The 23,519-nt window shown below is 41.3% G+C and overlaps 1 protein-coding gene across 4 annotated transcripts in view; it reads left to right on the top strand.

Moving 5' to 3' along the window:
- The first annotated feature begins 46 nt into the window (after positions 1–46).
- The window catches only part of LOC134348579 (mitogen-activated protein kinase kinase kinase 20-like), a 125,244-nt gene continuing 101,771 nt past the window's right edge, over positions 47–23,519 (top strand). The window contains exons 1-4 of one of the 4 annotated variants that reach the window (XM_063052171.1): positions 58–179; positions 792–970; positions 1,175–1,355; positions 11,216–11,303. In XM_063052171.1, coding sequence (XP_062908241.1) covers positions 1,197–1,355; positions 11,216–11,303 — 247 coding nt within the window. In that variant the 5' untranslated portion in view covers positions 58–179; positions 792–970; positions 1,175–1,196. Of the gene's footprint in view, positions 180–791; positions 1,089–1,174; positions 1,356–11,215; positions 11,304–23,519 lie in introns of all 4 variants that reach the window. The other 3 variants (XM_063052169.1, XM_063052173.1, XM_063052170.1) reach the window with 3 other exon arrangements.

Genomic DNA, 23,519 nt, shown 5'->3' with positions numbered 1-23,519 from the left:
GGGACAACAGCGGAACCACAATCTCGGTGGGCTGCAGGAGGCGCTACCTCCCTCGCTGTAAGGGGCGGGCTCTCGGTGCAGGGACCTTCTGGTCAGTCAGCGTATTGCCAGGAATCATTGTCCTTGCTCCCTTCGGCTGTTTTCGTTCCCAGTCACAGATCAAAGCAAGTACAGCGGAGGTAAGAGAACTAATATCTTGCCTTTCCCCTCTCCCCGGGGGAAGGCCCTCTCTCTGCGTTTGTGGAGTCCGGAAGTACAAGACAGACCCAAATGGATCCCGCCTGACATTGGTGGTATTGTCTGTACTTTCCGCAGTCTTGTGCAATTCGAATGGTGGTGTGAGTTCGGAAGGGCGGTTGTCTTTGATGGCAGGGTGCATGGGCGGCGCAAACTTCTGGTGGTGTTCTTCATGTCACCATGGGACATGATGTTTCTGACCGGGGTCCCAGACAAGTTATCCCGATCTCACGTGACATTCGCCTAAAGGCGCCTTCCTGTTCCCAGGATTGTTTTAAACTTGTGTAATTTTTAAAAATGTGATTTCGTTTACTCTGTCAGTTCTTGCAATTGTTTTATCGTGTGCTTCACGGCAGAGTTAAAGAGACGTGGGGTGGGCTAGTGATCACAGCCGTCGGACACGACGTGCCGGGCATTCCTTGGTCACTGGCCAGCTTGCGAGCTGACACCACGTTACCCCGTGCCAGCAATCATCCCAGTCGCTAATGGCTACAGCTGTTAGAGACTTCTGATGTTGGAAATGCTCGGTGGCTAGAGTTTTTTTTTATTTTTAGCCTGGTGACCTGTGACAACAGCTTTTCTCGTGGAGGTCTGCTGGAAGCGCCAAACACTTGCATAATATAACGCCTTCCATGGGCTTGGGACATACCAAAACACCTTGGAACTGAAGCACCTTTGTAGTGAAGCCTACGTTGTTGAGCGAACTCATCACAAGTTTGAAAGGAGAAACGAGGTTTGACCGAAGTGCTTATATTATGTTTAAAATAAATTGAACATCGTTCCTTTTTCGTTATCAAGCTCTCAACACGCGGGCACGATCAGGAAATACATTTTTTGAGATTGAAGTTAAGGTAATTCTTTGTAACGAGGCAGTTTGGTTGTAGGTTTATCGTTCAGTGACAATTTGTTTAACTGATAACCTCATTTGTTTTTTCAGATTCCGGAGTGGTCATTATGCAATGTTGTCCCCCAGTCCATCATTTTTACAAATCAAGTTTGACGATTTACAATTCCATGAAAATTGCGGTGGAGGAAGCTTCGGTAGTGTTTACCGAGCAACATGGTCGTCACAAGGCAAAGAGGTGGCTGTCAAGAAATTGCTAAAAATAGAAAAAGAGGTAAGGCCTAGACCTCCTTAATTTGCGCTACCTGTTGTGTTGCTTTTTATTATTATGTTTTCAGGCAGAACAGTCATGAAAAATAATAACACATTACCCTCACCATTGCAATAAATTCATTACAATTTTTCTGCCTAACTGTTGCATTACTTTGTCAATTATAGAGTATCTTCAATATGAAGGCAGGCAAATAATATTTCATCTTGATATTTATCACAGTGTCTTGAATTCCCCCCCACCCCCATTAAGTGTTGCCATATCTGCCGTCAGTTTCTGATTGACACCACCTTTGGAGCTGCTCCCCATTGGCAAAGTATCTTGCAAAATGTAGGCTTTGGATTTAGTGGTTTTGTTGAAGTTTCACCACAGTTAGATACACTCAGATAATAGATACTGACTTACTACAATTGAGTGGTTAAGTCAAATGGTCAATAATTTATCTGGTGCATGTGGTATTTTTCTGGTTTTGATGTATCTGTTCAATGCATGTTTTATTGGGCATTGTATTAACTGTTGAGAGGAGAGAGGAATTGTGGACGGTCCTTTGATTATGTTGGCTTTATACATTTGTGTTGGCATTCACAAACTGTTTCCTTATGGAGAAGAAATGCTGCAAGGAAAGGCACAGAGCAAAGCAGGGAAATAAAAGTTTGTTGCAGAAACATAAGTAGCTACTTTCGCTCTCGTGACGAACAACTGCAGTGACTGTCTGACAACATTAGTAGTTGGACAAAGCTGACAATGTGCTATTAAAAAAAATCTTGCCTCCCCCATCTTCAATCTTTTAATTCGATGCTAGATTTAACACAAGAAATGGGGCTTGATGGATCCACTTTGTTTCGGCTGGTGGCAAGCTTTATCATTTTACACATCTAGCTTTACCCTACCACTTCCTGTGTTGATCTCTCCGCAACCTCTAAAGTTTCAGATGATTATTCAAGTATCCAGTACCAGGTGAGCAGAAATATTTACTTACTAGATTCAGGGAAGACTTGCACTTGCCTGTCATTATAAGCTTCATTCCAAGCCACTCACAATATTCTTCTCGATGATGACTATATGAAACTAGACTGTTCACAGCTCCGGTGCCGGAAATGAATGTCAAATCGCAAACCTGTCTTACCTTAAAGCCACCTATTTGTATGGCTGTTATTACTCAATTTTATTCTCGCTTCATCTGCTGTTCAGTCACTTTTTTTAAGCATGAGATCCAGTCATTCCATCATAAGGCAAGTAGGATAAATGAGAATCCCAGGATAGTCTATACATACATAAAGAGCAAGAAGATAATTGGGGAGAGAGTAGGACCACTCAAGGATAAAAGAAACCACATGTGCTTAGAAGAGAGGATATGGATGAGGGCTGAAATGATATTTAGTATTAACATTTACCAAGGAGAAGGAGGAGAGTGAGATCAGTGTGGATTCTGCTCATACGCTAGTGCATTTTGAGATAAGGAAAGAGTTAGTGAAGAACATTTAAGTTGAGTAAATCCCCAGAACCTGACAGGATATGCCCCAGGTAATTAGAATGAAAGTGGCAGTAGATGAGATTGCTGATGCCTTGACCAAAATCTTCATTCCCTCTCTAGCCACAGATGAGGTCCTAGAAATCTGCTGAGTGACATTGTTCAGGAAGGGAAATGGATAATCCTAGAAGCTACAGACTAGTCAGTATCAAGGTTCCCCTCTCTTGGTTTCATCTACCACCTGCCATCTTGTGCTACTTCCCCCACCTTCTTACTTTGACTTCTCCCTTTCCTTTCCAGTCCTGATGCAGGATCTCGTTCCAAAACGCCAATTGTTTACTCTTTTCATAAGAAATAGGAGCAGGAGTCGGCCATCTGGCCTGTCGAGCCTGCTCCGCCATTCAATAAGATCATGGCTGATCTGACCATGGATTCATCTCCACCTACCTGCCTTTTCTCCGTAACCCTTAATTCCTCTACTGTTTCCATAGATGTTGCCAGGGCTGCTGAGTTCCTCCAGCATTTTGTGTCTGTTGCTTTGGATTTCCAGCATCTGCGGACTTCCTCGTGTTTGCAGAAAAGGCTTCTTTTCTTCTCACTCCTGGCCTCGTGCCAGTCAGCCAATCTTCTATCCATACTGGGATCTTTCCTCTAATATCATGGGTTGCTATCTTTTTAAGCAATTTAATTGAGTTTTGTTAGGGCGTAACAAAGGTGTTGATGAAGATAGAGCTGTGGATGTTGTCTACTTGGATTTTTAGTAAGCTGTTCGACAAGGACCCTCATGGTAGGCTCATCTAGAAGATTTAACATGCATGGGATCAATGGGTGTTTGAATTTAGTGTTGACTTCCCCATAGAAGACAGAGAATAGTGGCGGATGAGACTGAATTCTGGCTGGAGGTCTATGACCAGTTGTGGTCTGTAGGAACCTGTACTTGGAACTCTGCTATTTGTGATGATATATAAATGACCTAGATAAAAGTGTGAATGAGTGGGTTAGTTAGTATGTTTGCATGCAATACAAAAATTGGTGGTGTTGTAGATTGTGTGGAAGATTGCCAAAGGATACAATGGGATATGGATCAGTGCAGATATGGGCAGAAAAATGCAGATGGAGTTTAATCCAGCTAACTGAGAGGTTTTGCATTTGGGAGATCAAACATAACTTATATATGCATCTATCATTTCAGAGTTATTTTTCAAAAAAGAAAGCATTTGAAGCAGACTGCATATACAGTGTGACAATGTTGTAGCCAGCTAGCTAATTCTCCTATACATTAAGCTTCGTGCCCGAAATGCCGTGTCCCCGCTTGATTTTATGCACATTATACATACATATGTAACTACCCTTCACCACACTGCACTTTTCAGGAGAAATTACCGACATAGTCATAAAGTTATTACAGCACAGGAAACAGGCCCTTTGACCCAACTTGTCCATGCCAACCATTCCCTTACTGAGCTAGTCCCATTTGCCTATTATTGGCCCGTGACCTTCTGAACCTTTCCTGTCCATGCATCTGACCAAACGTCTTTTATATATTGTAGTTGTACCGTCTCTGCCACTTCCTCTGGAAGCTTGTTCCATATACCCACCATGCTCTGTGTAAAAATATTGTCTTTCAGGTCCCTTATAAATCTTTGCCTTCTCATTTTAGGCTCCCTTACTCTTGGGAAAAGACCATGGCTATTCACCTTGTTTGTACCCCTCATGATTTTATAAACATCTATACGGTCATCCCTGAGCTTCCTGTGCTCCAGGGAAAAATGTTCATGTTTATCCAACCTCTCCTTAAAATTCAAACCTTCCTGTCCAAGTGACATCCTCTTGAATCTTTTTTGTACCCTTTCCAGTTTACTGACATCCAGTCTCTTTCCATCAAACCAATAATGGCAAGACCTTGAACAGTATTAATATAGAGAGGGATCTTAGGGTCCATATTCATAGCTCCCTGAAAGTGGCAGCACAGGTTGAAAGGCTGGTAAGAAAACATGTGGCATACTTACCTTTATTAGTCAAATCACTAAGTTCAAGAGTCAGGAAGTTATGTTGCAGCACATTGAGAGTATTCCATTACATTCTGGCAACCCCATTACAGAAAAGAGGCTTTGAGGAAGATAGAGAAGTGGTTTACCAGGATGCTGCCTGGATTAGAGTACATGTGCTATGAGGAGAGGTAAAATTTTGTGTTTTTTTCCCCTAGAGTCAGTGGAGGTTGAGAGAAGGAGACCTGATCAAAGTTTGTAAGATTATGAGAGGCAATGATAGACAGCCAGTATCTTTTTCCTAGGGTTAAAATGTCTAATACTAGAAGATATGCATCTTAAGGTGAGGGGGTATGTTCGAAGGAAATGTTCAGGACACATTTTTTACAGACAGTGATGGGTTCCTGGAATGTACTGCCAGTGGAGGTGAATTCAATGGATGTGTCTAAAAGGCTCTGAGATAGGTACATGAATGTACAGAGAGTTGAGAGACATGGCCATTGTGTAGGCAGAAAGGATTAGTTAGGCATAACATTGTGGGGCAAAGTGTTTTTGTGCTATATTGTTATATGTCCTATGTAAGTGTCTCACTTCTTCCGCTGGACTGGCTCACTAGGTAGCCATTTGAACCCAGTTAAGCAATACAGTATTTCGATCTTAATGTTTAAATCTTTGTTTTTAAATTCCTGCCATGATTCTATCTCTGATATGTTTCCATCTCTAGTTCTTACCTAGTATCATCAACCTCAGTTGCAATACCATTGCAAATTGCACCTTCAGTTACCAAGCCCATAAACTCTGAAGTTCTTTCTTTAAATCTTTCCCCTTTGTCTTTAATACACTCCTTAACTTATATGTTTTAACGGGTTTTTGATCAACCTGTTGTTTCATTAGGTGGTGGCCCACTACCAGTTCTTATTTGGGATTGCTTCTGTGAAGTGGCTTGGAATATTTGCTACATTATGTAATAGGATGGACTGATACCGAGGCCTTGGGCCTGCTCCAGGCTGCTCCTGGATTCGGATCTAAGGACTCGGAATATTGTCGCTCGCTTCTATCGTTTGCATGATTTGTGTTTTTTTTTCTCCCTTTCTCTGCACATTGGGTGATGGTCTATTTTTTAAATTGGGTTCTTTCGGGTTTCTTGCTTTGTTGCTGCCTGTAAGCGAACAAATATCAAGGTTATATAATTTATACATTCTTTGATAAGAAAATGTACTTTGAAACTTTGAACGTTGCTGAGATAAAACTCAATACCCTCAAAATCCATGTGCCTCGAGGGAAATTCAGTTCTGAGATTCAGTTTTTTTTTATGAGAAGACATGCTTCTGATACTAGAATGAAATTCATATTGACACTGGGTACCCTAGCAACAATATGCAACTGGGAGCTGGCTTAGTTACTGGAAGCAAGGCCCTGGACGTCAACAGGACATTCCATAATGTAATGAGCTCCCTGGGGAATGGAGTTGTAAAACAAGCCTCATCCACAAAAGCTGAAAATAATCTTCAGCAGAGCATATGAAACACTTTGGATGTTTCTGAGATTTACAAATGAAGAAAGAAAAACTTAAAGGTGTTAAATAAACAATTAAAAAAATCTGTATTAATTAATGCTTATCCCAGTCCTTTGCAGCTGCTCCCTTCCATTGAAACTAATGGGGAAGTTGTCCCTGTGCCAGCTCTAGCCCAGCACAGATGCTTGTGTGGACTTCCCATGACTAGGAACTGAATGGATTTGTGTTAACAACAATAATGAGTGCAACTTCCAGATCTCCACCCTCACACAGAAATCAGGACCTTCTGATATAAAACCTGTGCCATTGCTCTGGATGTGAGAGATCAAAACTCCTTGTGTTTAAAGCTCAAGAGTTATGAAAGCTTAAATTTAAAATAGACATTGGCTCCATGTTGCATTCAGGAGCAATTGGAGTAGTTGCCATGAAGAGGTTAAGAGCTGGACACTGAGCATGAAGGGCAGCAGATTGTTGCACTGGAAATGCAGTATGTAGATGTATTCTGGAGTGATGATGTCATTCTAGTGCCCTGTCTTCAACTTTATTATCTGTTAACAAAATGTTGAAAGATAAATGCCGATCCTAAGAGCATTTTTAGGAAAAAAAAGCTTAATTACTCTGACAAGTTTCATTTGGAACAGCAGTGTTTTAAAGTAAATTATAATGTATCATAGTAAACATCCCTAGCACAGGACAACATGAGGGACTGTGAAAGAGAGGAAACTTTACAAGCAACTCTCTGAGTGAGCGAGGTGGCTTACAGGGTCTCAGTTCTGCTCAACACCTCCTGAATTAGGGTTGTGTGTTTAAGAAAAAGTTAGTTTCTGTATGCTTGTGTTTGTTGAAAATTAGCCCCCCTCAAAGTATTCACACCGCGTTCAACAGCATGAGTTCAACGCACTCTACAATGCCATGGAATGTGTAGTCATCTGTATCAACGGTACAGCCAAGCCATTGCAACAGCAGTCAATTTTAGTTGATGCTGTGAAATGTCTTTCCAGGGAGACCATATCTGTACACGGTAGTCCAAGTACGGCCTCACCAACTATCTATACAATTGCAATGTAATGTCCCAATGCCTATAATTCAGTGCCCTGGGTGATGAAAGCCAGTGTGTTAAATGCTCTTTACACCGTCCTGGCTACCTGTGACGCTGCTTTCAACAAATTATGCGCCCATTCCTTGCTGCTTCCTTGTGCCTGACCATTCCAGGTGCAAGTCCAACGCTGGTTTGACTTTCCAAAACCATACTGCACTTATCTGCATTGAAATCCATTTATCACTCCCTATGAACTGCAACCTAACTTCGCGGCATTCACAAACTTGCCGATCTAGTCCTTCAGAATGATTTGTACAAGTAACAAGGGTTCCAACATCGACCCCTATGACACATCACTAATTCCCAGCCTCCGTTCTGACCACCACTTTCTGCGCCTCCAACTTGTAATCGAGAAATTAATGAAGAGTTCAGTAAAAATTATGAGGGGGATAGATAGAGTTGATGTGGATAGGCTTTTTCCATTGAGAGTGGGGGAGATTCAAAGAAGAGGACATAAGTTGAGAGTTAAAGGGCAAAAGTTTAGGGGTAACATGAGAGGGAACTTCTTTACTCAGAGAATGGTAGCTGTGTGGAATGAGCTTCCAGCAGAAGTGGTTGAGGCAGGTTCAATGTTGTCATTTAAAGTTAAATTGGACAGCTTATGGACAGGAAAGGAATGGAGGGTTATGGGCTGAGGGCAGGACGGTGGGACTAGGTGAGAGTAAGAGTTTGGCATGGACTAGAAGGGCCGAGAAGGCCTGTTTCCATGCTGTAATTGTTATATGGTTAATCCGTAGATGAACTATGCTCTAGATATGTGGGGAGAAGGTTCCAAGTACAATAAAAAATAGGCCACAAGCTTCCCATATACATCCAGAATAATCCCAAGATTAGTACCTTAGTAACATTCCCCCAACCCCAAATCACTCTTTCTGCTGTTAACTGGAAGTCATTTTGTCCAGATTGTTTGGTCAAGTTCAGAGACTGTTTGGTTAGCTTTGCTTTGAATTCAGACACCCACAGTTGTACTTGATTGGTCTGGAATTGAAACGAGTGAACTTGGACGCTTGTATTTTACAGGATAGAGCTTTATTATGCAAGAAAATTGACCACAAGTCCCTCCAAAGAACTGAAAGGATCATTGGGGTTGCCCTTCTACCTATCAAAAATATTTATCAGCATTGTCAATGATCCCTCCCGTCTATCCCACAGTCTCTTTGACCCCCTGCCATCCGGCAGGAGGTACTGGAGTATTAGGACAAGAGCTGTTAGGATGGGAAGCAGCTTCTTCCCCGTATGACTATTGAATTCCCTGCCGCCATTCAAAATCAGAATCCAAACCAAATCAAGTTTAATTATCATTCAAACCATACATGGGTACTGTCAACTGAGATAGTGTACCTTTGGGGTCAAGGTGCACAACATGTATTCAAAATAGTGAGAGAAAAATAACCACACATCCTTGTGCAAGAAAACACATGTATACTCCAAAGTCCTGAACGACATGCTTTCAATCCAACCTGTCATTCCGCTGGTCGAACATTGGAGGGCGCCACTGACAGGAGATGCCAGCCTCCAACCGAGCATGGACCACCTCTGGCACCTCCTCTCCTGGACTGCATCCAGGTTTTATCACGCATGAAGCACCAGCAGCATTATACTGTTTACTTTTTAATGTGTGTCATAAATGCACCTTATTTGATAATTTATTAGTGATAATATTACTTTGTGTTATGTGTGTGGTTATATGTACTTTGTTGTGCACCTTGGTCGAGAGGAATGTTGTTTTGTTTGTACTGTTGAAAGACAATAAATTGAACCTGATAATATTAGGTTCCACTATTCTTGATAAAAACCAGAAATGAACTTCCAATTACAGCTTTTATGAAACTCCATCTTTTGTTCAGATCAAGAGTAATGGATACCGTCTTACAAGATTCTATCTTCAAAATACCAGTGTCAAGTTCTCCGAGTTTGATTCCAAACCAATCAAAACTTGTTAGCTCAGAAATGTGTGGTAACTCTGAGACATGCTGTTCCTGAACAACAATCAGTGCAGAGGGGACTGTATGTTTTATTTATATATGAAACCCTTAAGCCAGAAGATACTTGGTCGAACTCTCATTCCTTCAGGTTTGAAGTAAAAGGTCATGTTGATGGAGAAAATCTGTTGATCAGATACTTGGATTTATTCATTTTTTTCTTTCAAGTCACCTCAATAATAAGCAAATACTTTGAGAGGCTGGTCAAGGACTACATCTGTAGCACGCTGCCACCCACACTGGGCCCCCTACAATTCACCTACAGACACAACCGATCGACATATGATGCAATAGCCACTGCTCTACATACCGTCCTTACACACCGGGAGAAGAGGGATGCTTATGTGAGAATGCTGTTCTTGGACTACAGTTCAGCATTCAACACTATAATTCCCTCCAGGCTCGACAAGAAGCTCAGGGACCTTAGCCTTCACCCTGCCTTGTGTAGCTGGATCCTGGACTTCCTGTCAGATCGCTAGCAGGTGATAAGAGTGGGCTCCCTTTCCTCTGCCCCTCTGACCCTCAACACAGGAGCCCCTCAGGACTGTGTCCTAAGCCCCCTTCTTTACTCTCTGTATACCCATGACTGTCGCCACCCACAGCTCCAATCTGCTAACTAAATTTGCTGATAACACTACACTGACTGGCCTAATCTCAAATAATAATGAGGCAGCCTACAGAGAAGAACTCATCACCCCGACACAGTGGTGTCAAGAAAACAACATCTCCCTCAATGTCGCAAAAATAAAGGAGGAATGGAGACAGGCTAACCCCTATGACATGAATGGATTTGGGGTTGAGCGGGTGAACAGTTTCAGGTTCCTCGTCATAAACATCAATGAATATCTCATGTGGTCTGTACATACCGGCTGTGCGGTGAAAAAGGCACAACAGCGCCTCTTTCACGTCAGACGGTTGAAGAAGTTTGGTATGGGCCCTCAAATCCTAAGAACTTTCTACAGGGGCACAATTGTGAGCATCCTGACTGGCTGCAACACTGCCTGGTATGGGAACTGTACTTCCCTCAATCGCAGGACCCTGCAGAGAGAGATTCAGACAGCCCAGCACATCTGTAGATGTGAACTTCCCACTATTCAGGACATTTACAAGGACAGGTGTGTAAAAAAGGCTCAAAGGATCATTGGGGTCCCAAGTCACCCCACCCATAAGCTGTTCCAGCTTCTACCATCCAGGAAACAGTACCACAGCATTAAAGACAGGACCAACAAGCTCTGGGTCAGCTACTTCCACCAGGCCATCAGACTGATTAATTCATGCTGATGCAATTGTATTTCTAAGTTATATTGACTGTCCTGTTGTACATACTACTTATTATAAATTACTATAAATCGCACATTGCACATTTAGACGGAGATGTAGCATAAAGATTTTTACTCATATATATGAAGGATGTGACTAATAAAGTCAATTCAATTCAAGTTATCTGAATGGAATGTTTCTTCAAATAAATCATTTTGTAGAATAAACTATTTCCAGTTTTAATTCACTTAAGTGATGATCCATTTCTGTTGGAAATTTCATTTAAGTGCAATTTGCTTTTAGGAGAAAATGATCTTAATACATTATGGTGTTCAGTTTTTGTTTGATTGACACTGGTAGCCCATGCCTTTTGGAGTGGTCGAGTTGTACTTAATTCTAAATATTCTAATTTTAAGATGTTTGACTTTTTAAAGGCCATAACATCCTACAGGTGAATCATAACATACCTTCGTTTTAGAGAGTCGTTAGCATTAAAATAATATTGTTGGTAAATGAATGAATAATTTATGATTTTTTTTAAATCTAGGCAGAAATTCTCAGTGTTCTCAGCCACAGAAATATCATTCAATTCTATGGAGCTGTCTTAGAGTCACCAAACTATGCCATCGTCACTGGTGAGTAGGCATCTAATAGGCTACACCATTCTTCTTGCTTACGCAACGTGGTGCTTTAGTGAAATACAGTTCCTACTAGTTTCATTATCAATAGAAAATCTGCAGTTCATACATTCCAAGTAGCTTTAGACTTTGTTCTTGCAAGTGTAACATAAGCATCTATTACTTTTGTTAAATTTATTACATTGCTTCAAATGAATTTTCAGTCTATTTATGTAAATGTTTATGTTTTACAGGACTCTGGTCATCGTTTACTTTTTTTCCATAGTATTGTTTACATTTTTTTTTAAATCACTGTTTCCTCTCTCCAAATATTTAAATTGCCCCTACGTATGTGTATGTTTGCCGATACATCTTTTGATTAATTGGTATTAAGTTTTAAATTTATCTTTGCTGTAAAGACCATTCTTCTAATAGATAAAATAGCAAAATATTTTTAAATCTGCTCTCACTCCATCCTCCCGCCACCCCACTAGGAATAGGGTTCCCCTGGTTCTCACCTACCACCCCACCAGCCTCTGGGTCCGACATATAATTCTCCGTAACTTCTGCCACCTCCAACGGGATCCCACCACGAAGCGCATCTTGCCCTCCCCCCACCCTCTCTGCTTTCCGCAGGGATCGCTCCCTACGCGACTCCCTTGTCCATTCATCCCGCCCATCCCTCCCCATCGATCTCCCTCCTGGCGCTTATCCTTGTAAACAGAACAAGTGCTACACGTGCCGTACACTACCTCCCTCACCACCATTCAGGGCCCCAGACAGTCCTTCCAGGTGAGGCGACACTTCACCTGTGAGTCGGCTGGGGTGATATACTGCGTCCGGTGCTCCCGATACGGCCTTCTATATATTGGCAAGACCCGACGCAGATAGGGAGATCGTTTCGCTGAACACCTACGCTCTGTCCGCCAGAGAAAGCAGGATCTCCCAGTGGCCACAAATTTTAATTCCACGTCCCATTCCCATTCTGACATGTCCATCCACGGCCTCCTCTACTGTGAAGATGAAACCACACTCAGGTTGAAGGAACAACACCTTATATTCCATCTGGGTAGCCTCCAACCTGATGGCATGAACATTGACTTCTCAAACTTCTGCTAATGCCCCACCTTCCCCTCATACCGCATCCGTTATTTATTTATATACAAACGTTCTTTTTTTCTCTCTCTCCTTTTTCTCCCTCTGTCCCTCTCACTATACCCCTTGTCCATCCTCTGGGTTCCCCTCCCCTTTTCTTTCTCCCTGGACCTCCTGTCCCATGATCCTCTCATATCCCTTTTGCCAATCAACTGTCCAGCTCTTGGCTCCATCCCTCCCCCTCCTGTCTTCTCCTATCATTTTGGATCGCCCACTCCCCCTCCCACTTTCAAATCTCTTACTAGCTCTTCTTTCAGTTAGTCCTGACGAGGGGTCTTGGCCTGAAACGTCGACTGTACCTCTTCCTAGAGATGCTGCCTGGCCTGCTGCGTTCACCAGCAACTTTTATGTGTATTGCTTGAAATTCCAGCATCTACAGATTTCCTCGTTTTAAATCTGTCACTCAACAAAGGAAAATATTTGAGATACTATTAATTTTTCAAAAGCATTTTTTAGCTATCATATCCTGATAATATCTTGAACATTATTGGACCGGCTCATCTGTATTACAGCATTCTTGTAACATATTCACGTTCCATTTGTCTCAAAAGTTTTCCAAAGTCGCAGTGTTAGCTTCAGCGTGGTAGGACCCCCATTTTGTACAGTCATTCTCTCCCCCCCCCCTCACTTTGTCACAAAGGGGTTGAAATTCATGCAGAGAATGTACCACTGTGAAAATGGCACAAGTAGAGAGACAGGAATTAAGTTGGGCCACATCTAAGAAATCCGCTCTTTCCTTTTCTCAGCCCCAACCCATCCATGTCCCTGTGTAGAGACTGTAGCTAAACTCATGAAAATTGTTAACTGATCAACCACAAAGATTGCATGTAAAAATAATAATGATTCAAGACAAAATCCAAGTGTAGGAACTTGAGGTTAAAATAAGGAAACTATTAAATGTTTATATTACAAAAGACTGTGCCCGTTTGGGATGTATTAAGACGGAAATGTTTGAACTTGCTGTGGCGGAAGGTGCTCTCTAACCATTGGGTTTAAAATGTGATACAAGTGCAGCACAGTAGCTTTGCAAAGTTTTCCTGTGGCCCCTGGATATTTGACAAAATTGCCAGAGGTTATTTAAGTGTTCTCCAAATAAAGGTACATGCATTCCTAGGAGTGGAGCCAAATTCAGCATCAGCACAAAACTATTCATGTTACTGCGACTGCACTGCAGTATTACCGAGTCTCGGCAGTCAACTGCCCATGCTGACATCTGCAAGTACTCAGAAACCAGCTCTCTCACTGAAGCGAGAAAGAGGACAGACCTTGCGCTTAGCATCTGCGCTCAGAGTACTGTGTGTAATTCTGGCCGCTTCATGCCAAGAAGGATGTTGCGGCTTTGGAGAGGGGTCAGGGGTAGTTTTTCAGGTTGGTACTTTCATTAGAAGGAATGAGCTATAAGGGACAGGTTGGATAAACTTGGGATGTTTTTTCTAGCACATTGGAGGTTGAATGGAGACCTGCTAGACGTTTATAAGAGAGTGAGCAGCTGAACATAAGTGGGTATTCTACGTTGGTGCCAGAATGTGTTGCCCCAACATATCCTGGGAGCGTTGGTTGTTAATGCAGACGATGCATTTCGCTTTATGTTGTGATGTACATGTGACAAATGCCCCTGAATCTATATAAGAGGCACTGATCAGGTAGACAGAATCTTTTCCTCAGGAGAGAAGTACAAAGTACCAGACAACACGTTTGAGGTGAGTGGGGAGAAAGTTTCAAGGAGATATGCAGGACAAGTGAGTGGAAGGTACTCTTGAAATGGTGGAAGCAGGTACAATAGTGACATTAAAGAGGTTTTTAAATAGACAGATGGCTATACGGTAATGGAGGGATGTGGATCTTGTACATGCAAAAGTGAATTACTTTAATTTTGTACATGTTTGGCGCAGCCATTGAATGCTGAAGTGCTTGTTCCTTTTCTACACACCAAATGCCGGAGGAACTTGGCATGTTGAGCAGCATCTACGGAGAGGAATAAACAGTCGATGTTTTGGCTTGAAGCACTTCATCAGGACTCAGCCCAAATGTTGACTGTTTAGTCCTCTTCATGGTGCTGCCTACCCTCCTGAGTTTCTCCAGCATCTTGTGTGTGTGTGTGTGTGTGTGTGTGGTCTCAGTCATTTTGGATTTCCAGCATCTGCAGAATCTCTTCTGCTTGCTCCTTTGCTGTATTGCTCCATGTATCCACAAGGCAGAATTCCTCTGCTGAGGTCCTCCAACAATGAAGATTCATGGTAAGACCATGGGGAATGTGGACCACTTTGGGATTCATTTCTGGTGAAGGCAGATATCAAGAATAAAATTTGCTGCCACTTTCATTTTTCCAGTGCAGTCTTTGGTCAATTAAGGAAAAATGTGTTTGAAAATCAAAACTGAAGATCTGATCTGCTCTGCAACATTAATACCTGCCCTTCTCCCATGGTTCTATCATCTAGACTACCAGCAGCATGACACCACGCTGTCTCTCCAAAAATCATCTGAAAGTCAAGCAAATCAGTATCAGTGTCCTCTCTCAGACCAACATTATCATTAATTACATTCAGTTAGCTGTACGGGATAGACAGAGTTGTTCGAAGTCAAAATAAAATGTGTTATCAGAGTACAATCCTGAGATTCTTTTACTGTGGGCATACTTAGCAAATCTATATAAAAGTAGCTGTTAACAGGATCAATGCAAGAGCAAGAGTGCAGAAGACAACAAACTATGCAAGTATAAATAAATTACAATAACTTACAAGAGCATAAAATAACAAGGGAAAGAGTTTTTAAAATGAGATCATTGGTTGTAGGAACATCTCAATAGATGAGTGTATTATCCTCCTTTTGTTCAAAGCATGATGGTGAGAGGTAATATTTGTTCTTGAACCTGGTGGTGCAAGTTCTGAGGCTCTTGTATCTTTTACATGATGGCAGCAGTGGGAAAAGTGCAAAGGGTTGTTTACAAAATGCTAACATTTTCTCTCCTTCCCAGTACTGATGATGGATCCTCATTCTGAAACTTTAACTTTGGTTCTTATTCCACAGATGTTGCCCGACCCACTGAGTGCGTCCAGTGTTTTCTGTGTTTTTTTTGTTATTATTTCAGATTTCCAGCATCTGCAGATTGTGATTTTCATAAATTCCTTGCATTCCTTCTACCAGAATCCCAAAGCATCACTCTATTCTGAAAGAGATAACCAGGCAAAGGAAAGGATTTGAGAATATGTCAAAGTTGCCTTGTACAAACACAACATCTCGAGTGATTGAAATTCCTGGCTCATGGCTTCTCAAAGTAGAGAGGCTGTTGTTGAGAATTTTGAGTCAATGCTTTCAGAGCTCACACAAGCCCTGGTTAAGTGGTAGAAAGGATGCAGCTCCTCACAAACATACCCATCCAGTCATGCACTTCCAGTTTGCTCAGGAACAGTCTGCAGCTCTCACAGTGGCCTTTTGTGAGTTTCCACAAAGCCACAAACTGAAATGGAAGCAAGTTATCCTTGGTCCCAGAGCACTGCCCAAGAAGAGGTGACACAAGATGATTGAAATTTATTGTACAGCCTTGTGTTTTATTTACGTAGATAGAAAGATACTTTATTGAGCCCAAAGGAAATGACAGTGTCACAGTAGCATTACAAGTGCACAGATAGACAAACATTAGAAGAAAAGTTTAAAAAAACAAGTTTCCTCAAACAGTCTAACAGGAGGGAGTCATCACTTCCCTGGCTATAGGTTAACTCATTATAGAGCCTAATGGCCGAGGGTAAGAATGACCTCATATATGGCTCCTTGGAGCAGTGCAGTTGTCTTAGGAAACGTGGTTTCCTCCATGAAATTCAGCACTTAACGTTTACTTTGCGAGTGCTTGTTTGTTATGTGTCAATAGCTTATGCACATAAGATAAAGTATTGTTGTAATCATGTTTAATTTTCCACACATACAAATAAACTAACGGGAAGAAAAGGAGGGGAATTTTAATTGTGTTTATTCCATTGCCTTGTGTCTTCTTGGTACATATATAAATGTTGATATTCAGAGAATTGTTGCAGCATACTGTTTGTATCTATCTAAGATTTTACTTGCTACTTATTTCATTTTAAACATGATAAGATAGAATAGAATACCCCAGTATTTTTTTTCCACAACTGCAAAGATTGATTGTATTGATAGATTATCAGCATTTGATGTTTGAAAACTAAATATCTTGGTGCTTGTATTCCAAACACGAGAACCACGACTTCTGAAGAAGGGTCTTGGCCCAAAACATCAATTGTTTAATTATTTCTATGTATGTTGCCTGACTTGTTGAGTTCCTCCAGCATTTCGTGGGCATTGCATCGGTGCTTATATCGTTAGATTTCTAATTTTTGTGAAGAGCTACAGCCTGTTTTAAACAATAGAATGGTTAAAAGAAATTGACACTAGACACTAGAATACTACAGCACAGTACAGGCTCTTCGGCCGTCGATGTTGTGCTGACTCATATATTCCTTTTTTTAAAAAAGTACTAAACCCACACTACCCCGTAACCCTCTATTTTTCTTCCATCCATGTGCCTATCCAAGAGGCTTTTAAATACCCCTAATGTTTATACTTTATACAAACCCCATTTCCAGAAAAGTTGAGATATTTTCCAAAATGCAATAAAAACAAAAATCTGTGATATGTTAATTCACGTGAACCTTTATTTAACTGACAAAAGTACAAAGAAAAGATTTTCAATAGTTTTACTGACCAACTTAATTGTATTTTGTAAATATACACAAATTTAGAATTTGATGACTGCAACACACTCAACAAAAGTTGGGACAGAGTTAAAATAAGATTGAAAAGTGCGCAGAATATTCAAGTAACACCAGTTTAGAAGACTCCACATTAAGCAGGCTAATTGGTAGCAGGTGAGGTATCATGACTGGGTATAAAAGTAGCGTCCATCAAAGGCTCAGTCTTTGCAAGCAAGGATGGGTCGTGGCTCACCCCTTTGTGCCAAAATTCGTGAGAGAGTTGTTAGTCAGTTCAAAAGGAACATTTCTCAACACAAGATTGCAGAGAATTTAGGTCTTTCAACATCTACAGTACATAATATTGTGAAAAGATTCAGAGAATTCAGAGACATCTCAGTGCGTAAAAGGCAAGGTCGGAAACCACTGTTGAATGCGCGTGATCTTCGAGCCCTCAGGCGGTACTGCCTAAGAAACCGTCATGCTACTGTGACAATTATAGCCACCTGGGCTCGGGAGTACTTCGGAAAACCATTGTCACTCAAGACAGTCTGTCGCTGCATCCAGAAATGCAACTTGAAACTGTATTACGCAAGGAGGAAGCCATACATCAACTCTATGCAGAAACGCCGGCAAGTTCTGTGGGCTCGAGCTCATCTCAGATGGACCGAAAGACTGTGGAACCGTGTGCTGTGGTCAGATGAGTCCATATTTCAGCTAGTTTTCGGAAAAAACGGGCATCGAGTTCTCCGTGCCGAAGATGAGAACGATCATCCAGATTGTTATCAGCAAAAGGTGCAAAAGCCAGCATCTGTGATGGTATGGGGGTGCATCAGTGCCCACGGCATGGGTGAGTTGCATGTATGTGAAGGTACCATTGACTCTGAGGTGTATATTAGGATTTTAGAGAGACATATGTTGCCATCAAGGCGATGTCTCTTCCCGGGACGTCCATGCTTATTTCAGCAGGACAATGCCAGACCACATTCTGCACGGGCTACAACAGCGTGGCTTTGTAGACACAGAGTGCATGTGCTTGACTGGCCTGCTGCCAGTCCAGATCTATCTCCTATTGAAAATGTATGGCGCATCATGAAGAGGAGAATCAGACAACGGAGACCACGGACTGTTGAGCAGCTGAAGTTTTATATCAAGCAAGAATGGACAAAACTTCCAATTGCAAATCTACAACAATTAGTATCCTCAGTTCCAAAATGATTAAAAACTGTTATTAAAAGGAAAGGTGATGTAACACAATGGTAAACATGCCTCTGTCCCAACTTTTGTTGAGTGTGTTGCAGCCATCAAATTCTAAATTTGTGTATGTTTACAAAATACAATTAAGTTGGTCAGTAAAACTATTGAAAATCTATTCTTTGTACTTTTGTCAGTTAAATGAAGGTTCATGTGAATTAATATATCACAGATTTTTGTTTTTATTGTATTTTGGAAAATATCCCAACTTTTCTGGAAATGGGGTTTGTACTTTATTTTTGCCAAACAATTGATACTAGAACGTACAATCATCAAAGCGATATTTGATTCTGCGCTTCCCGCTCCCTGGATTACAAATATTAAATATTAAAAACAGTAAAAATTAGTAAATATTAAAATTCAAATTATAAATCATAGATAGAAAATAGAAAAATGGAAAGTAAGGTAGTGCAAAAAAACCGAGAGGCGGGTCCGAATATTTGGAGGGTACGGCCCAGATCCGGGTCAGGATCCGCTCAGCAGTCTTATCACAGTTGGAAAGAAGCTGTTCCCAAATCTGGCCGTACGAGTCTTCAAGCTCCTGAGCCTTCTCCTGGAGGGAAGAGGGACGAAAAGTGTGTTGGCTGGGTGGGTCATGTCCTTGATTATCCTGGCAGCACTGCTCCAACAGCGTGCGGTGTAAAGTGAGTCCAAGGACGGAAGATTGGTTTGTGTGATGTGCTGCGCCATGTTCACGATCTTCTGCAGCTTCTTTCGGTCTTGGACAGGACAACTTCCATACCAGGTTGTGATGCACCCTAGAAGAAAGCTTTCTACGGTGCATCTATAAAAACTAGTGAGGGTTTTAGCCTCCATCACCATCCCTGGCAAGTCATTCCAGGCATTCACAACCCTCTGTGTAAAAAAACTTACCCCTGATGTCTCCCTTAAACTTCCCTCCCTCAACTTTGTACATATGCCCTCTGGTGTTTGCTGTTCGTGCCCTGGGAAACAGGTACTGGCTATCCACCCTGTCTGTGCCTCTCATAATCTTGTAGACCTCTGTCAAGTCCCCTCTCATCTTTCTATGCTCCAAAGAGAAAAGTCCCAGCTCTGCTAACCTTGCCTCATAAGACTTGTTTTCCAGTCCAAGCAACATCCTGGTAAATCTCCTCTGCACCCTCTCCATAGCTTCCACATCCTTTCTATAATGAGGTGACCAGATCTGAACACAGTACTCTAAGTGTGGTCTCACCAGGGATTTGTAGAGTTGCAAAGTGACCTCTCTACTCCTGAACTCAATCCCCCTGTTAATGAAGCCTAGCATCCCATAGGCCTTCTTAACTATCCTATCAACCTGTGCAGCAACCTTGAGGGATGTATGGATTTGAACCCCCAAGGTCCCTCTGTTCACCACTGTTAAGTAACTGACCATTAACCCTGTACTCAGACTTCTGGTTTGTCCTTTCAAAATGCATCACATATATAGATATGCAACATACATCAAAGTTGCTGGTGAACGCAGCAGGCCAAGCAGCATCTATAGGAAGAGGTGCAGTCGACGAGACCCTTCTCGGCCTGAAACGTCGACTGCACCTCTTCCTATAGATGCTGCTTGGCCTGCTGAGTTCACCAGCAACTTTGATGTATGTTGCTTGAATTTCCAGCATCTGCAGAATTCCTGTTGTTTACATATATAGATATGTATAGTTAGAGGATATTCCTAATGTACATAATTCTACTACCTTAAAGGTAGTTTTTGACATAATATAAGTTTCAAGTCTAATTTTTAAATTGTACTTTTTTTTCTATACTGTGCTTTAGAGACTAATTTTTTTGAGGGGGGGTAGAAATAAAGTGCCCTGTGATTTATAATCTGCAAATCGTTTGCTTGAAAATATTAAATTGTGTTATGGCCAGATATGTGTGATATAAATAAAATAACTACAATAAATTGTTTATATGTGTAGTAAAAGAATATGATTAATTGAGTGAATGATTTAGTGTTCTGTGTGGAACATAACGGCTGATGCGAAAGAGACCTTTCTTGCACATCTAAAAGCAGCATACTTATTGAAGTGTCAAGGTGAACAAGTTCCATGAAGTGCTTTATAAGCACCAAAAGTGATATACCGCTCTTTCTTTTGGGAATGGTTTGCCATTCAATTAAATTGAGGCTGATCTGTTTCTGGACTTGCCTTTGCTGTATACATCTTTACTTAATAACTATCTACTGGATTTTGATCTTTTTCAAGTAACCCAGTATCATTTTATATTTTTGGTTTTCCAATACTGTGTTGGAATTAACTATCTGCTTCCAATGGAAGTGACTCAGCTTGGATGTGTGCTATAGCCCTTGGTCTCTGTCTCACTAAAACATTTGTCTTTCTTTTTCTACCCTTTCAATACCCTTCACATTTTACAAACTTGATTTACGTCACAGTTCAAATGCTTAAACTTAAGCAGCCAACCAGTATTATGCAATTTGTAATATAACTCTGTGAGCTGATTGTATTTTTCCTGTGATGTCATGTCCAGGGCTAGAGGGTATACTCCAAATGGGGCTTGCCAAACAGAAGTATAACTTCCCATCTTTTGAATTCTAAAGCAACTCTCGAATAATCTTGTTGATTGCAATTTTTAAACTTGAAGGGCTAATTCTGGATGGTTGTGGATGAACACATAAACCTCTTTTAATCTTCCACGGCTTTGAGTCTTTCAAAAACAATGAAATACTTCCCTTTATCTCATTCCTATCCAATGTCTACAACTTTTGCGTCTCCAACACTGAAATCCATTGGTCATCATTTTTCCATAATGATTATTTTGTGACTCTGCAACATGCATCAAACTTATAATCTCCAAGCTTGTATAATATCTTGGAACACTTGTCCTAAATGACAAAGTAAATTGCCAAATTTGAGAGACTTTTGCAAGTGTTAAAATAGAACAAGACAAAGAAACAGTTGAGGCCAGTTCATTGGCTATATTTAAGAGGGAGTTAGATATGGCCCTTGTGGCTAAAGGGATGAGGGGGTATGGAGAGAAGGCAGGTACAGGGTTCTGAGTTGGATGATCAGCCATGATCATACTGAATGGCGGTGCAGGCTCAAAGGGCCGAATGGCCTACTCCTGCACCTATTTTCTATGTTTCTAAAGAAAATGCCTGAGTTTAAATGTTAAGCTGCATTTAAAATGGGTATTCATCTGTTATCCTGCAATCCATTTAGAATTTCTGTACAGTCCTCCCCATGAAAGCTCAACTGATGAATAGGTTTTACGTACAAAATAACCCTTTGGGGGATGCGTGGGGTGGATGGGGATGGGCTTGCTGGCTGTTGCAGGCTTCTGCCACCCTAGCAGAGCTGAAGTGCTGAGCAGCCTTGCTCACGGAGGCTGGCTGGCAGCCACTTTCACTACACCTGCTCACTGTCCCATCACAGCTGTTCCTGTTCATTATCGACTTGCCAACAGTTCACGTTATGAACAGTGCTCAGGAACAGCACCATGCGAACTGCCTGTACTATGATTTTTCAGCTGGAGACTTTTGGTAGAGAATAATTCTGGCAGAGCCTACAGAAAATTTATTATCAGGCTGCATCAGGAGGGTTACCACCAGATCAGCTTGATACCACCTGCAATAGAGTTTGTGCTATTGCAACTATATTTGAAAAAAGACAATGTCTACCAAAAAAAGTGTTCTTTATTAGCTTTGGCTGCTCTTATTTCCTCCAGTAATAAAGACAAGTTATCGAGAAAGGCTGTGTTGCTAGGGATCAGACTGAATATTCAATATTAATAAAGGGCAGATGAATGAATTGCAAATAGCAACTCTAATGCGTGTATAAATTGCTTTAGTTGTGTACATATATTACTTCAAATTTGATTGGATTTTGAAATTGAACTCTAACAAGTAATAGTTACAGTGACATGAAAATTAAGTGTGCAGTTGTAATCATTGTTAGAAGACAGCCAGAAACACATTTCACATCTTTCTGTTTAACTTGAGAATATATAAATAGCTTTTACAATCAGACGACAACTAAATTTTCATAGTACATTACACAAATTGCAGTACAATCATCTGGGAGAAAGGACCTGTAGAAGCTTGCTCTGTTCACCTAGGTAAATGTTTTACTTTAAAGTTGAACACATGTCAGACATTACAATTTTTTAAATCAAGACTTTCTTTTCAATTTATCCCACTCACATTTTGTTCCCTCATTCTCTAAGGATAACACTCTGTTCATGCCTGGTGTGATTTAGAATATAGTTGTTAGCCTTTATCTGTATCTGTTTATCAGGCTGATGCTTAGCAACACAGTGTTTCTCAGAAAGTTGACTTACACACTAACATTTATAATTTCCCTAATCACGTTGCGACCTTCATTGTGCCTCTGTCTCTGAACGCCTAGCTAGCTGTCATTACCCTGTTTTTATAAATGTTGGAAGCGAGAATATCTGCAGACGCTGGAAATCCAAGCAACACACACAAAATGCTGGAGGAACTCAGCAGGCCAGGCAGTATCTGTGGAAAAAAAGTACAGTCAACATTTTGAGCCAAGACCCTTCGGCAGGACTGGAGATAAAAAGATAAATGCTGGCACCTTTTTCACAGAACTCTTCAGCATCTATAGGCTAAGCAGAGTTACACTGCGTATTTACACTTTTTGTGACTATCAGGGCTGTTTAAAAAACCACGATCAGCTCACGTAGTGCCGCAGACAAGTGTTACAATACTTTTGTATGAATAAGAACAGAAAAGGCAGTATCTGTGGAGAGAGAAAGATTTAATGTTCTGGGTCTAAAACAAATTGAAGTGAGCTTGTCGAAGTGGCAGGTAAGGGGTGGGGGGGGGTTGGCAATGGGTGGAACAAAGGGAATGTTTGTAATAGATTGAAATGATGGAGCCATTGAACATAACAGTTCAGCTTCTGCTCCATATAACGTGTTGTACGGTCTGGTCTATTGAGCCATACTAAGGATGTTGGATTAAGCAAATGAAAACGAAGGAGACGGGGGCCAGCAGATGAAAGGCAAGCACATTAGCTTTAAATTGTATACTGTACTGTATTTAAACAGAAGAAAAGAGGCCCTTATCTTTCTAACCAACCTGGCTTCACCTATCATCCTGCCCCTCCCCGCACAGCTTTCAATTCTGGTGTCTTCCCCATTCTTTTTTCAG

Source organism: Mobula hypostoma, chromosome 6 (genome assembly GCF_963921235.1).
Source record: "Mobula hypostoma chromosome 6, sMobHyp1.1, whole genome shotgun sequence".
NCBI classification, from domain to species: domain Eukaryota; kingdom Metazoa; phylum Chordata; class Chondrichthyes; order Myliobatiformes; family Myliobatidae; genus Mobula; species Mobula hypostoma.
Note: the sequence above shows the minus strand (reverse complement) of the source record. Positions and strands in the feature narration are given on the sequence as shown.